This window comes from Coregonus clupeaformis, chromosome 25, assembly GCF_020615455.1.
Source record: "Coregonus clupeaformis isolate EN_2021a chromosome 25, ASM2061545v1, whole genome shotgun sequence".
Classification (NCBI taxonomy): domain Eukaryota; kingdom Metazoa; phylum Chordata; class Actinopteri; order Salmoniformes; family Salmonidae; genus Coregonus; species Coregonus clupeaformis.
In genome coordinates, this window is record NC_059216.1 from 17,346,889 (window position 1) to 17,363,015 (window position 16,127).

General features: G+C 43.0%; 1 protein-coding gene across 3 annotated transcripts in view; it reads left to right on the top strand.

Annotated features, from left to right (window-relative positions):
- The window catches only part of LOC121539159 (AT-rich interactive domain-containing protein 1B), a 280,445-nt gene that overhangs the window by 216,946 nt on the left and 47,372 nt on the right, over nt 1–16,127 (top strand). For all 3 annotated transcript variants that reach the window (XM_041847456.2, XM_041847457.2, XM_041847458.2), the window contains 2 exons: nt 3,301–3,387; nt 6,076–6,270. In XM_041847456.2, coding sequence (XP_041703390.2) covers nt 3,301–3,387; nt 6,076–6,270 — 282 coding nt within the window. The remainder of the gene's footprint in view (nt 1–3,300; nt 3,388–6,075; nt 6,271–16,127) is intronic.

Here is a 16,127-nt window from a genome sequence, read left to right on the forward strand (position 1 = left end):
AGTCCCATAGGGCGGCACACAATTGGCCCAGCGTCATCCGGTTTTGACTGACTTGCCTAGTTAAATAAAGGTAAAAAAAAATATATATATATATATATATATACCTAAATTAGCTGTCCAGGTCTAAACACATTCACCTAAGAGTTGTGTACTTTTTAGCAAAATGTTGCTCTTTCTCCATTGGTTTACACCTTGGGTGTTGTAATCTTAATGTATAATGAAGCAGAGGAAGGTGTGGGCTAATTTACCTGTTTTACCTTCCTGTGGGTTAAATCAATCCACACCCCAGGAGGTTGGTGACACCTTAATTGAGGAGGACGGGCTCTTGGTAATGGCTGGAGCGGAATTAATGGAATGGTATCAAATACATCAAACACATGGTTTCCATTCCGTTTGCTCCTTTCCAGCCATTATTATGAGCCATCCTCCCCTCAGCAGCCTCCACTGGTACATACACTTTCATCTGCCATTGCCCTAATCAGCCCCGCTGGCCTGTAGAGGATTTCCCACTGTACAGGAGGAGCATCAACCAATCAATAAAACTCAATGGATTTTTTCTGTTAAGGATTACTTCTGATTACACTTCTTCCGTAAGAGATCCACACAGTGATGACTTGTTTTATGTTGCACTGTACTATAAGAAATTGTCAGGCACACACACACACACACACACACACACACACACACTCACTCATTTGCTATGTGGGTCTGTCTTTAATCTTTTTGTAATGCTGGGAAAAAGCTTTTCATTGAATAACGTCAGATAAGGATGACAAGTGGAAAAAAGGGAACAGAACTAGACAGAAGTATCCGTAACCTTTGTATCGCTCTTTTGTACCAATAAAATATGTCATTTCAGGGCTTTAACATTTGTTTTGTATATTTATATATTTGGTGAATAATGTCATCTCACCTTGGGCTTTGTGGAAGAAAGATACAGTTGAAGTCGGAAGTTTACATACACTTATGTTGGAGTCATTAAAACTTGTTTTTCAACCACTCCACAAATTTCTTGTTAACAAACTACATTTTTGGCAAGTCGGTTAGACACAAGTAATTTTTCCAACAATTGTTTACAGACAGATTATTTAACTTATAATTCACTGTATCACAATTCCAGTGGGTCAGAAGTTTACATACACTAAGTTGACTATGCCTTTAAACAGCTTGGAAAATTCCAGAAAATGATCTCATGGCTTTAGAAGCTTCTGATAGGCTAATTGACATCATTTGAGTCAACTGGAGGTGTACCTGTGGATGTATTTCAAGGCCTACCTTCAAACTCAGTGCCTCTTTGCTTGACATCATGGGAAAATGAAAAAAAAATCAGCCAAGACCTCAGAAAAAAAATTGTAGACCTCCACAAGTCTCGTTCATCCTTGGGAATAATTTCCAAACGCCTGAAGGTACCATGTTCATCTGTACAAACAATAGTACGCAAGTATAAACATCATGGGACCACGAAGTCGTCATACTGCTCAGGAAGGAGACGCGTTCTGTCTCCTAGAGATGAACGTACTTTGGTGCGAAAAGTGCAAATCAATCCCAGAACAACAGCAAAGGACCTTGTGAAGATGCTGGAGGAAATAGGTACAAAAGTATCTATATCCACAGTAAAACGAGTCCTATGTCGACATAATCTGAAAGGCCGCTCAGCAAGGAAGAAGCCACTGCTCCAAAACCGCCATAAAAAAGCCAGACTACGGTTTGCAACTGCACATGGGGACAAAGATCGTACTTTTTGGAGAAATGTCCTCTGGCCTGATGAAACAAAAATAGAACTGTTTGGCCATAATGACCATCGTTATATTTGGAGGAAAAAGGGGGTCGCTTGCAAGCCGAAGAACACCATCCCAACCGTGAAGCACGGGGGTGGCAGCATCATGCTGTGGGGGTGCTTTGCTGCAGGAGGGACTGGTGCTCTTCACAAAATAGATGGCATCATGAGGAAGGAAAATTATGTGGATATATTGAAGAAACATCTTAAGACATCAGTCAGGAAGTTAAAGCTTGGTCTTCCAAATGGACAATGACCCCAAGCACACTTCAAAAGTTGTGGCAAAATGGCTTAAGGACAACAAAGTCAAGGTATTGGAGTGGCCATCACAAAGCCCTGACCTCAATCCTATACAAAATGTGTGGGCAGAACTGAAAAGGCGTGTGCGAGCAAGGAGGCCTACAAACCTGACTCAGTTACACCAGCTCTGTCAGGAGGAATGGGCCAAAATTCACCCAACTTATTGTGGGAAGCTTGTGGAAGGCTACCCGAAACGTTTGACCCAAGTTAAACAATTTAAAGGCAATGCTACCAAATACTAATTGAGTGTATGTAAACTTCTGACCCACTGGGAATGTGATGAAAGAAATAAAAGCTGAAATAAATCATTCTCTCTACTATTATTCTGACATTTCACATTCTTAAAATAAAGTGGTGATCCTAACTGACCTAAAACAGGGAATTTTTACTAGGATTAAATGTCAGGAATTGTGAAACACTGAGTTTAAATGAATTTGGCTAAGGTGTATGTAAACTTCCGACTTCAACTGTAAATCCCTTTCAGACAAAACCTTTACTTTTTATGAGTAAATATCACAGATGACAAGGCACGGTACAGCAGCAGTACTTTCTGCCTGTTTACTGAGTGGTGTTACCATAAAACATGTCCCCTCTTTCTGTGCTGACAGAAAGCGGCACAGGTCCTAATCCAGGCACTTGTCATCTCCCGTCTGGATTACTGCAACTCGCTGTTGGCTGGGCTCCCTGCCTGTGCCATTAAACCCCTACAACTTATCCAGAACGCTGCAGCCCGTCTGGTGTTCAACCTTCCCAAGTTTTCTCATGTCACCCCGCTCCTCTGCACACTCCACTGGCTTCCAGTTGAGGCTCGCATCTACTACCAGACCATGGTGCTTGCCTACGGAGCTGTGAGGGGAACGGCACCTCCTTATATTCAGGCTCTGATCAGACCCTACACCCAGACGAGGGCACTACGTTCATCCACCTCTGGCCTGCTAGCCCCCCTACCTCTACGGAAGCACAGTTCCCGCTCAGCCCAGTCAAAGCTATTCGCTGCTCTGGCACCCCAATGGTGGAACAAGCTCCCCCACGACGCCAGGACAGCAGAGTCACTGACCTTCCGGAGACACTTGAAACCCTACCTCTTTAAGGAATACCTGGAATAGTGTAAAAGTAATCCAAATCCATGCACCAATTTGTAAGTCGCTCTGGATAAGAGCGTCTGCTAAATGACGTAAATGTAAGTGGCTCACTGTATTCTGTCCTCCTCTGTTTTCCCACAGGTTCCCAGATGGCTCCCCAGACTCCTGGCAACATGTTGGATGTCCCCCACCCCCCCTTAACCCAGTCCCCCATGCCTCAGGAGAGGGGTAAGTCTGACCACTAAGTAAGTGTGTGTGTAAGTGTGTACGTGTGTTTGTGTGTGTGTGCGTACATACATACGTGTGTGTGTGCTTGCTTGTATGTGTGTGTGTTCTTGTGTATTGTGTGGTAATTTCAGATTAATGCCCACCTGTGTGTTGAGCAGAGCTGTAGATCTGGGCTGAGTGGAGCCGTAGCGGAGGGGCCTGGGGACAGCTAGTAACAGTTAAGTCTCTTACAGACCTGGCTACAGTAGTGTGTGTGTGTGTGTAGAGTGTGTAGTGTGTGTGTGTGTGTGTGCATTAGCCTTCCTCTTAGTGATGCTGGCATTGTTTCCCACTGGGGGACAAAGGCAGGATGTGACATCTTGGCCAGAGGTAAAGGGTGTTCTATACCTTGGCTATTACCAGTTACAGGGGTTGGCATTGTGTACTGGGAGGTGTACACACACAGACAGGCACGAAACACACACATACGTCATGTCACGCTAAACTCTTATATTCTACAGAGTTCCCATTGCTCCTGTTCCCACAATGCATGTTCTGATCCAATGAATAATGTATAATAGGCCGATGGCTCAGCAGGTACCGAACAAACACCCCCACCAGCAGGTTCCCAGGGAGGGGCTGGTGGAGAGGTGATGTATTACTGGATTAGTGGTCAGCTCAGGTCATGGAAACAGTGAGTGGTTAAACCTTAACTGTTATGTTCTGGCAATCAGTAAACCCTATGTTCTAGATGAGGTATGGAGTCTTCAAAAGTGGATCCTCTTCTGACTTGCTGAGTTGATTATTTCTCATATGCAATGTTAGTTATTGCTGTGGTAGCAGAGGCTGACAACATACTGTGTATTACATACAATGAGTGGTCGCTGATTAAGGCTTCCACTAAACATCTTTCTACAACGGCCAATAATGTAATGAGTTCAGGGGAAAAGTTAATCTCTTGAATGAGGTAAATGACACTCAATATTAGTGATTACTACATTTACATTTTAGTCATTTAGCAGACGCTCTTATCCACCATAGAACTACCTCAGTGTAAAACAACATTGTCCCTGTAGGTGTGTGTAAAAACAGAGAGAGAGAGAGGCTGTTACACTTATTTTACATAAAATAAAAATACAGGTAATGCTCTGCTCCATGTGACCCAGGAAGCACAGTGGTTAACATAATGCTGTTTAGAATATATGATTAAATCCCATGGTTCAAGTGCCTGCTCCTAAGAGCATCTCTCATTTCCATAAATCCTGCTGAATGTCCCTTTTCTCCCTCCGCCTCTGTGTTGTTGTTGTCCAGCTAAGAGCCTCTACTCTCTCTGATTCGCTGCCTGCCTGCTTGGCAATCCTTGAATGCGTTATTTGCTTTTAGCAACTGTCTGCACTATGTTCCTTTCTCCATCCATTTTCCAGGCAATTTAGAATGCAGTATTACAGTGTTTTTCAGAATCCTTTACGATAATGGAAGTAAAACATTACAATAATGTCCCCCTTAAACCCATGTTCGCAGCCTAAGCACTTTCAGGCCTCTCCTCCCTCCCTCTCTCCCTTCCACAGCCTCCTCACACGCTCTCTTGCTCTCTCAGCAGAATAGGCCGACATGGAGAGAGACAAATGCTCTTTCCATCTCCGACCTGCCTTAATAACCCCACTCAGTAAAGAGCTGGACTGTAGCCCTGTATAGCATCTCAGTGTAGTGGATCTGTGCGTGTGTGTGTGTGGTTGCGTGCGAGCGTGAGCCAAGCCGAGCCCAGCACAGCCGATCCATTTAAAGGCAATCCAGAATATTAGAGAAGAGAAGGCCTCTATCTCTTCTGATTGGCTGCAGTGCCAGCGACCTTTACCATTCGAGGCAGATTGGAGACCTTTTCTCTGGCTTCACTCTCAGGTCTAGACTGTAATGAAATGGGTTGCAGTGAAGCCCTGTGAGGATCCCTTCAAATGTCAATTTGAATGGTGGAAGGAAGCCGAGCTGAGAGCCTTTTTCATGAATTGAGAGAACATGGTTCCTGGAAAAGCTTAGAATTACACAGCAGTCATGGTTAAATCGCTGTCTTATTCCCTCAAGTGCAGTGTATGTGCATTTTCTGCACACGTGCACACACACATCACACACACAAACACACACACATACACATGCACATTAAACACACATACACACACAAAAGCAGAAAGCGCAGTCGATTTTGTGTGTATGTGTGTGTCTGCATTAGTTGATCCCCCCCGGCCTCCATGTCGCCTAGTCCTGTCTAAATACAGTGTATAAGAACATATGGCCTTACTTACACATAATGCACTGCCAGCTTGCCATACTAGCAATCTGATGTCTATCTTCGAGTAACAGGACCTGAAGACATTATAGAGGATTATAGCATTCTCAGAATCACCCCTGTACACCCGAACATCCGTGTTTGTCCTTCAAAGGAGAAAACCATCATGTTTGTCTGGTTTTCAATCGCAGCATTAGAGGGAGGTTAGGAGAGAGCAGATGGGTCAATCTCTTGTTTGGAGTGGATCTTTACCTGTGTGTGTTTGTATGTGTGTTTGTTTGTTTGTGTGTGCGTGTGTGTATCTGCATATGCAGTAGTACTCATTAGCACAGTGTGTTTACAATTCTCTCTCTCTCTCTCTCTCTCTCTCTCTCTCTGTCTCTCTCTCTCTCTCTCTCTCTCTCTCTGTCTCTCTGTGTGTGTTCCAGGCTTTATTTCCAACATGCAGAGAAACCAGTCTGGCTCCCAGTTTGCACCACCACCTCAGTCAGGGCCCTCCATGTCCCCTCACCCCTCTCCTGGTCCTGGGGGACAGATGTACCCAGGGATGGGGCCCGCGCCCTACCCACATGGTGGCCCCTACAGACCTCAGGGATCCCAGGCAAACCAGTATGGACCCCAAGGTAGGAACACTACATCGGTTGTTTCATTATACTGATCTACTTTTAGTTAGTTAGTAACTCTGCTGTACAGAGTATTAACAGGTCATGGCTCATTAGTAAGCAGTTATCTGAATGGATCCACCTGCTGAGGAATGGCATTAGTATTTATATGTTGTACCAGCACTACTTGGCAGTGCTGGTACAAGAAAATGATGTGGACCTTGACATTAATGTCAACTGTCTATATAGTATTTTGAGGAAACGATAGTATTGAGCTAGTTTTCTCTCTCTTGTGGCAGAGACACTCCACCCTCTCTCTCCCTCTCTCTCTCTCTCTCTCTCTCTCTCTCTCTCTCTCTCTCTCTCTCTCTCTCTCTCTCTCCATCTCTCTCTCTCTCTCTCTCTCTCTCTCTCTCTCTCTCTCTCTCTCTCTCTCTCTCTCTCTCTCTCTCTCTCTCTCCCCATCTCTCTCTCTCTCTCTCTCTCTCTCTCTCTCTCTCCCCCACTCTCACTATGGGATTAGAGCCAAGGCTTTGTCAGAATATTCATGAAGGACTTGAACTCTAGACGCTACTCCTGCCTATTTCATTATTGGATTTAAGGCAGATTGAGGTGGCGGACCAGGCTGATAAAACATGTTTTCTGAGCTCAATGATGATGACGTTCAATCCCATTACTGGGGTCAATGTTTTTAAATTGCCCTCAGAAAAGGGTTGGAGAGTTTCAACTGCCCACTAACATCATCAAAACCAATGTTGTCATGTTCTGACCAGTATGAAAAATGTATGCACTCACTAACTGTAAGTCGCTCTGGATAAGAGCGTCTGCTAAGACTAAAATGTAAAATGTAAATGTATGGTAGACTAGTGGGGAACAATAGAGAGGACGCTGCTAATCTGGGGGTGCAGTTCAATCAAACCCGAATTGCAGTATTCATGCAGGAGTATTTTCCCCAGGGTCAAATAAAATCAGAAAACGCTTTGAATAAGAAGCCATAGTCTGTGGTCACTTTATTTTACCATACATTGTAAATTGTAAATAGTAGTATGAATTATGTATATTTTAAGCCAGTAACCTGTCAGATATGCTGGCTACATTTTACACAGTCAAAAAGTATTCTAAAACATCCCAGTCCATTTCAGCACTCGGTGGGAAAAATAGTCAGAATAGCTCTTTGCAATTAAGCTGGCTTTTAGTGTTGAGTGTTCTGGAACACAGCTTTAGAACGCAGCAGTCACTCCCATATGTTTGCATCTGCTCTTGTGTTTCGTTCCCCTGGATGTGCACCAAAGGAAACGTTTGGGTATTAGTAATGTGTGTTTTACAGTTTTTTCCAACTGCTTACACATAAAATCTTTTCATGTCACACGATTTTTGAAACCTCTCACTCAAAGTGCAAAACTACACACCAAATCTCCAAAACCATAAGCTATTTCTCAGCCTTTGACTCAGTTGTCAATTGCATAAAACACTTTTTTCAAAACACTACACACAATTTTCTACCTAAAGCACAAAAATCTGACAGGAAGTGACTTGCTTTCCTTTTGCAAACACAACCAATCAAAATGCTACACTTATTCACCAGGTCACACACACACTCCTCACATTTGCAAACACTAATTGCTTAACTGATCACTAACCAATCACTGCTTTACTGTAGTATAAGCCTATAAATAGGTCGAAGGTCAGATTACCTGTTTTGAACAAAGGATGCCAACAATGGACGGAGAGCAAGAGGAGTAGGAGGGAGAGGCAGGGGACAACAACGAGGACAAATTCAAAGACGAAGAGTTGGAAGAGGAGGAGGAGGAGGAGGAGGAGGAAGAGGAAGAGGAAGAGGAAGAAGAGGACGAGGGCAAAGAAGAGAAGGAAGGAGAGCCATCTCTGATAAAAATAGGGCAACACTTGTTGATCATGTGATCAACCACAGTTTGACCATGAGAGAGGCTGGACTGAGAGTCTATTTACAGTGGCGTCCATAATCCAAACCTTCAGAAATGAGAACAGGTATGCAACTATCTAATGACTATTTTAGCATTACAGTAATGTACTGTAAAATACGTATGACTGCATAGTATTGCATAAACATTTGTAACTCTAAGCCATCCATTTACTGCACTGCATTGAATGAATGAGGTTGGTTATCATGCTGTACTACATTTATTTGTACATTGTTTACAGTTCCTATGCTGAACACATACTGTGTTTGAATTCTGTACAGAGTGGAAAGGCAAAGACATCATGGAGGACGAGGACGCTTGTTTACAGATGTACAAGAGACTGCAACTATAAATATGGTTTTGGCCAACAATGCAATTAGGATTCGAGAGATAAGAGAGCATATCTTGAATAATGACACCATATTTAACAACATCAATGCTGTAAGCCTGTCGACCATACAACGCATCCTCCAATGGCACCAAGTGACGATGAAACAACTTTACAAGGTACCATTTGAGAGAAACTCTGACAGAGTCAAGAATCTGCGACATGACTTTGTAGAGGTATGTATGCAACACTACTTCCAGTACTTCAGACAAACCATATTTACTCATCTGTATATGTAACACTGTGTTGTTGTTTTTATCGCACTACTATGCTTTATCTTGGCCAGGTCGCAGTTGTAAATGAGAACTTGTTCTCAACTGGCTTACCTGGTTAAATAAAGGTGAAATAAAATAAAATAAAAATCTGTATATCCTTTTGTCTGTTACAGAGAGAATTGGAGATGGATGCCCATGTACATTTATTTATGTGGATGAGGTTGGCTTCAACTTCACCAAAACCAGGCGCAGCGGAATAAATGTAATAGGACAGAGGGCAATTACCAATGTCCCTGGACAGCGTGGGGTAATCACAACTATGTGTGCTGCCATCACTCAAAACGGGGTCTTCCATCACAATGCCACACTGGGTCCGTACAACACCGGCCACATGCTCACTTTTCTGGATGCAATTTACACAATGCTTGTCCCTGATCCAGATCAGGAGCCTGCTAGATTTGTGGTTATATGGGACAGTGTTAGTTTTCACCGGGCTGTTCTGGCCCAAAACTGGTTTGCCACCCATCCACAATTTGTAGTTTTGTACCTACCCCCATATTCACCTTTTCTAAATCACATAGAGGAATTCTTCTCAGCCTGGCGCTGGAAAGTGTATGATTGCCAACCCTATGCCCGCTTCTCCAGGCAATGGATGACGCATGTGGGGACATAGAGGTTGCCTCTGTCCAAGGTTGGATACGCCATGCTAGGAGATACTTCCCCTTGATGTTTGGCAAGAGAAAACTTATCTTGTGATGTGGACGAAGTATTGTGGCCAGACCCAGCCCGGAGAAGAGATGAAGCGTAGCTTAGCACTGGTGATTGCCCCCCCCTACCAATTCCTGGACTGCCCCCCCGGGATCCCACACAGACAATTGTGTTCTTTACTGTATTCTAAAGAATATACTTTTGGTTTACATACGTTTATGGTTTTGTTGTATGCTACTGTATGCTACTGTTTGGCCTAATAAATATTTTCTGTTTCTACATTGCATTGGTGTTTACAGTGTACTTGTTACCCCTCTCAGCAGATTACTTTCCCTGTAGAACATTGTATTGAAATGTAGATATAAGCCTATGAAAGACCAAAGAGCTTTAGATTTAGAACAACAGTGTTTACATGGTATATCCAAAAATTTACTATTATGAAAGAAGTGTTTGCCATTTGATGCAAATGCTTCATTCTGACATGTGTTTATGGCATTTTGAATGCAGTGTTACATTTTGAAGGCGATGTGAGGCATTTTGCATTTTGTGTGTGCAGTTTTGTCAATTGTGTGTAGAGTTTTGAAAAAAGGAGACATCGTTTTGAAAACGTGTGTAAGCAGTTGGAAAAAACTGTAATGTGTCATCGTGAGGAATGCACCATTCATGTGTGTGTTTTTCTAATATTGCTGAGCCCTTCCCATTAGTTCATGTTGATTAATAGCTCTAATGCATATGGTATTTGGTGTCTCTCCACCCACTCTTATCTGCTAATGTGACTTAGCTGGGATGACAGCCAGTGGCTGAGGCAGAGCAGAGCAGTAATATAAAAAGGCTGGAGTCAGATGAGCATGAAACACTGCACAGCTGACAGGAGAGGTATTCTTGCCTGTGACAGGGAGAAGCCAAACCCTCCGCCCCCATACACACATACACGCACACACACACACATGCACATACACCCTTTCTCACTCTCTTTCTCTCTTCTCTCTCTCACACATACACTCAACACACAAACACACAGTCCCCCCCTGAGCAACATGTGTTGGACTGGCTCCATGGAGCCCCCAGGTGGTTGGAGTGCCCATGTGGCGGGGATGCGGGTTGGGCTCTGAGCTCTGGTTCTGAAAGGTTTTGTTCAGGCTGGTCTGCTCAGGCTGGTCTGTTCAGGCTGGTCTGTTCAGGCTGGTCTGTCTTGGCTGGGGCCTGGGCTGAGGTGAACAGGCCAGGCAGCTGCTGCTCATTGTTCTTAATGACTGCTCCATCTGCTTCCCGTCTCCCCCCGCGCCACAAAATTACTAGCCCATTAAACCAACATGGAAACGCACTCCAAGTTCCTGATCTCTGCACTCTGTTATTCTTGGCCTGTCTTGGCACTGCTAGGAGATCCAAGCCCCAGGCTGTGAACAACTGAACACACATCAGTGTGTATGTGTGTGTGCTTCAACCACTCTCTCTCTCTCAGCTTGCCTCGCTCGCCTCTCACACACTGACACGGTGAGCTTGTACTCTGGCTAAGAACATGAAAACGGTCTCATGTTTCATTGTGTAACTTAAAGGCTACAGCATTCCTCTTTTATCAAGGGAAAATGATATTACAACCTACAGCTCAGCACAAGGAAATCCCGCTGCCTCCCCATCTAACAACAAACGTTCCCACAACTTTAGAGAACCTTCCCTTAAGTCTCATTAGGTCATTAACTAATGTTCCCATGATGTGCAAGGAATGTTTCCTAGAGACCATTCCCTTAATGTCAAATAGAACTTACTCAGAACGTGGTTACCATGTTCTCAGAGTTTAAGATTTTAATGTTCTAGACACGTTTCATGGGAACAATGATAGAACATTCGTGTCCAGTTTTCTGTCGGTTAGGAGAATATTCCATCAACGTCCCACCAAACATACACAACACGTGGTCGCCATGTTCTCAGAATATAAGATATCAATGTTCTAGACATGTTTCATGGGAACGTTACAGGAACATTTCTGTATATCAGAAATGTCGCCTGATGTTCTCCCAAAAAGAAACATTTAATTACACATCACACCTTGTTAGTGTTGCCGATTGTTGAACCACTTATCCATTCATAGTTCTTTGTCTGTTGACAAGGTTAGAGATACTCGCACACAGTGCTTTTTTACATTTTTGACACAGATGATTACATTGTGCATGTTCATTTATACAATTATTATTATTCAACATGTCCTCTCCTGGGATTTGAACTCACAAACACTTGGTTCATGGTATTCTGATCTTCCGGCTACGACACCATGTCCGTGTCAGATACAGTGAGGGAAAAAAGTATTTGATTGCTGCTGATTTTGTACGTTTGCCCACTATAATTTTAATGGTAGGTTTATTTGAACAGTGAGAGACCAAAATCCATAAAAACGCATGTAAACATTTTTATGAATTGATTTGCATTTTAATGAGGGAAATAAGTATTTGACCTATTTGACCCCTCTGCAAAACATGACTTAGTACTTGGTGGCAAAACCCTTGTTGGCAATCACAGAGGTCAGACGTTTCTTGTAGTTGGCTCCTGGTTTGCACACATCTCAGGAGGGATTTTGTCCCACTCCTCTTTGCAGATCTTCTCCAAGTCATTAAGGTATCGAGGCTGACGTTTGGCAACTCAAACCTTCAGCTCCCTCCACAGATTTTCTATGGGATTAAGGTCTGGAGACTGGCTAGGCCACTCCAGGACCTTAATGTGCTTCTTCTTGAGCCACTCCTTTGTTGCCTTGGCCGTGTGTTTTGGGTCATTGTCATGCTGGAATACCCATCCACGACCCATTTTCAATGCCCTGGCTGAGGGAAGGAGGTTCTCACCCAAGATTTGACGGTACATGGCCCCGTCCATCGTCCCTTTGATGCGGTGAAGTTGTCCTGTCCCCTTAGCAGAAAAACACCCCCAAAGCATAATGTTTCCACCTCCATGTTTGATGGTGGGGATGGTGTTCTTGGGGTCATAGGCAGCATTCCTCCTCCTCCAAACATGGCGAGTTGAGTTGATGCCAAAGAGCTCGATTTTGGTCTCATCTGACCACAACACTTTCACTCAGTTCTCCTCTGAATCATTCAGATGTTCATTGGCAAACTTCAGACGGGCCTGTATATGTGCTTTCTTGAGCAGGGGGACCTTGCGGGCGCTGTAGGATTTCAGTCCTTCACGGCGTAGTGTGTTACCAATTGTTTTCTTGGTGACTATGGTCCCAGCTGCCTTGAGATCATTGACAATATCCTCCCGTGTAGTTCTGGGCTGATTCCTCACCGTTCTCATGATCATTGCAACTCCACGAGGTGAGACTTGCATGGAGCCCCAGGCCGAGGGAGATTGACAGTTTTTTTGTGTTTCTTCCATTTGCGAATAATCGCACCAACTGTTGTCACCTTCTCACCAAGCTGCTTGGCGATGGTCTTGTAGCCCATTCCAGCCTTGTGTAGGTCTACAATCTTGTCCCTGGCATCCTTGGAGAGCTCTTTGGTCTTGGCCATGGTGGAGAGTTTGGAATCTGATTGATTGATTGCTTCTGTGGACACGTGTCTTTTATACAGGTAACAAACTGAGATTAGGAGCACTCTTTTTTAGAGTGTGCTCCTAATCTCAGCTCGTTACCTGTATAAAAGACACCTGGGAGCCAGAAATCTTTCTGATTGAGAGGGGGTCAAATACTTATTTCCCTCATTAAAATGCAAATAAATTTATAACATTTCTGACATGCGTTTTTCTGGATTTTGTTGTTGTTATTCTGTCTCTCACTGTTCAAATAAACCTACCATTAAAATTATAGACTGATCATTTCTTTGTCAGTGGGCAAACGTACAAAATCAGTAGGGGATCAAATACTTTTTTCCCTCACTGTATAAGGGAATCTGACTATTCTCATAATTGATTTGATTTACTTCTTTCAGCAATTTAAGAGCTTTCTGTATAGTTGTCTAATGGTGGTGGGCATATTATCCTGTTTTAATTATACTCCTGAATCAGTATGATCCATAAAATTGTTTTTCTTGAGTGTACTTTTAACAGAGCTGAGATTTACTTCAAAGTGCATTCACCCTATTGCATACACCTATCAAGTTGTTTAATCTACATAAGTGCCTATGGATGAGGGGTTAGAGTTTATTTTGGACAGTGGCTAACTATACTGGCACAATAAGCACATGCCTTAGAGATATCCTTTATTAGGACAGTGGTTAGGTCCTTCAACATGGGTGCTGGTGGCCTGGTTTCGAAACTCTAGGGAAGTCACATAGCAATAGATGTTAATGTCATTATTTGGCAACACCTACAGTATCTAATTAAAATGAGTTTGTCAATTACGCATGCTTGTTCTACATTGTATAGGTGGGGTAGATTATAGAGTTCTCTTTGAGATGCTTAGCTATATTTAATGAACAAATACTGATACTTTATTAGGTAGTGGAAATGTGTGCATAATTCGTGCTCAAGGGGAAATCCTACAGATTCCCATCTTTCAATAGCTATGTTTCCATTAACTTGTCCAGTGATTATTTGTTGACATTTAGAAAGTTCGCATTGAAAATAGATGTGACAATTGCCTGCTAGGGTGCATTTCAATGTAACTATCTTGTTTCGATAAAAACAGCTGGACGTAATGATGTCACACCTAAAAAAAACTTTTTCGCATAAACCTACAGTGTCGATAAAAATGTATTGGTTGAAGTGTTTCCATTAGCCATTAAGGCAAATTGCGCATTAATAAATTGGCAACAGTCTGTATACCTCCCACCTATCTGTTTCATGTCTCAGGTAGCCCGCGAAAACCAGCATGGATAGAATGCAATATTTGACTAATATTTGCCATATTCTAATAATTCTCATGTACCAACGTATCACCGCTGCCATGGTAAAATTTGCACTCCTGTAGATCTGAAATAATTGGATGGTGAAACCAACCAGAAAAGCAAGCGACGCAATTAAGGCATTCTTGAAAGTCAGGACAATCCTTGTCTGCAAAGAAACATTATTTTTTATAGTTGAACAAATTGATTTTGCAAGCAGTAGGCATTTAGAATTAAATGTGGAGTGGAGCTTATAGCTACAGTGGGGAGAACAAGTATTCGATACACTGCCGATTTTGCAGGTTTTCCTACTTACAAAGCATGTAGAGGTCTGTAATTTTTTATCATAGGTACACTTCAACTGTGAGAGACGGAATCTAAAACAAAAATCCAGAAAATCACATTGTATGATTTTTAAGTAATTAATTTGCATTTTATTGCATGACATAAGTGTGTGATACATCAGAAAAGTAGAACTTAATATTTGGTACAGAAACCTTTGTTTGCAATTACAGAGATCATACGTTTCCTGTAGGTCTTGACCAGGTTTGCACACACTGCAGCAGGGATTTTGGCCCACTCCTCCATACAGACCTTCTCCAGATCCTTCAGGTTTCGGGGCAGTCGCTGGGCAATACGGACTTTCAGCTCCCTCCAAAGATTTTCTATTGGGTTCAGGTCTGGAGACTGGCTACGCCACTCCAGGACCTTGAGATGCTTCTTACGGAGCCACTCCTTAGTTGCCCTGGCTGTGTGTTTCGGGTCGTTGTCATGCTGGAAGACCCAGTACAGGTCTACAATTTTATCCCTGATGTCCTTACACAGCTCTCTGGTCTTGGCCATTGTGGAGAGGTTGGTGTCTGTTTGATTGAGTGTGTGGACAGGTGTCTTTTATACAGGTAACGAGTTCAAACAGGTGCAGTTAATACAGGTAATGAGTGGAGAACAGGAGGGCTTCTTAAAGAAAAACTAACAGGTCTGTGAGAGCCGGAATTCTTACTGGTTGGTAGGTGATCAAATACTTATGTCATGCAATAAAATGCAAATGAATTACTTAAAAATCATACAATGTGATTTTCTGGATTTTTGTTTTAGATTCCGTCTCTCACAGTTGAAGTGTACCTATGATAAAAATTACAGACCTCTACATGCTTTGTAAGTAGGAAAACCTGCAAAATCGGCAGTGTATCAAATACTTGTTCTCCCCACTGTACGTGATGACATCACGTGCCCCTTGTACCTTCAAAATTGTGGAATAAATTTGACTAGTTTTGAAAAATACTGGAGATCAAGAAAAATAAGGTAAGGAGCTAGCTTCACAGAGTTCATTAACAGACACATCTCAACATCAACTGTTCAGAGGAGACTGCGTGAATCAGGCCTTCATGGTCGAATTGCTACAAAGAAACCACTACTAAAGGACACCAATAAGAAGAAGAGACTTGCTTGGGCCAAGAAAAACGAGCAATGGACATTAGACCAGTGGAAATCTGTGCTTTGGTCTGATGAGTCCAAATTTGAGATTTTTTTGGTTCCAACCACTGTGTCTTTGTGAGACGCATAGTAGGTGAACGGATTATCTCTGCATGTGTGGTTCCTACTGTGAAGCATGGAGGAGGAGATGTGATGGCGTGGGGGTGCTTGCTGGTGACACTGTCAGTGATTTATTTAGAATTCAAGGCACACTTAACCAGCATGGCTACCACAGCATTCTGCAGCGATACGCCATCCCATCTGGTTTGCGCATAGTGGGACTATCATTTGTTTTTCAACAGGACAATGACCCAACACACCTCCAGGCTGTGTAAGGGCTATTTGA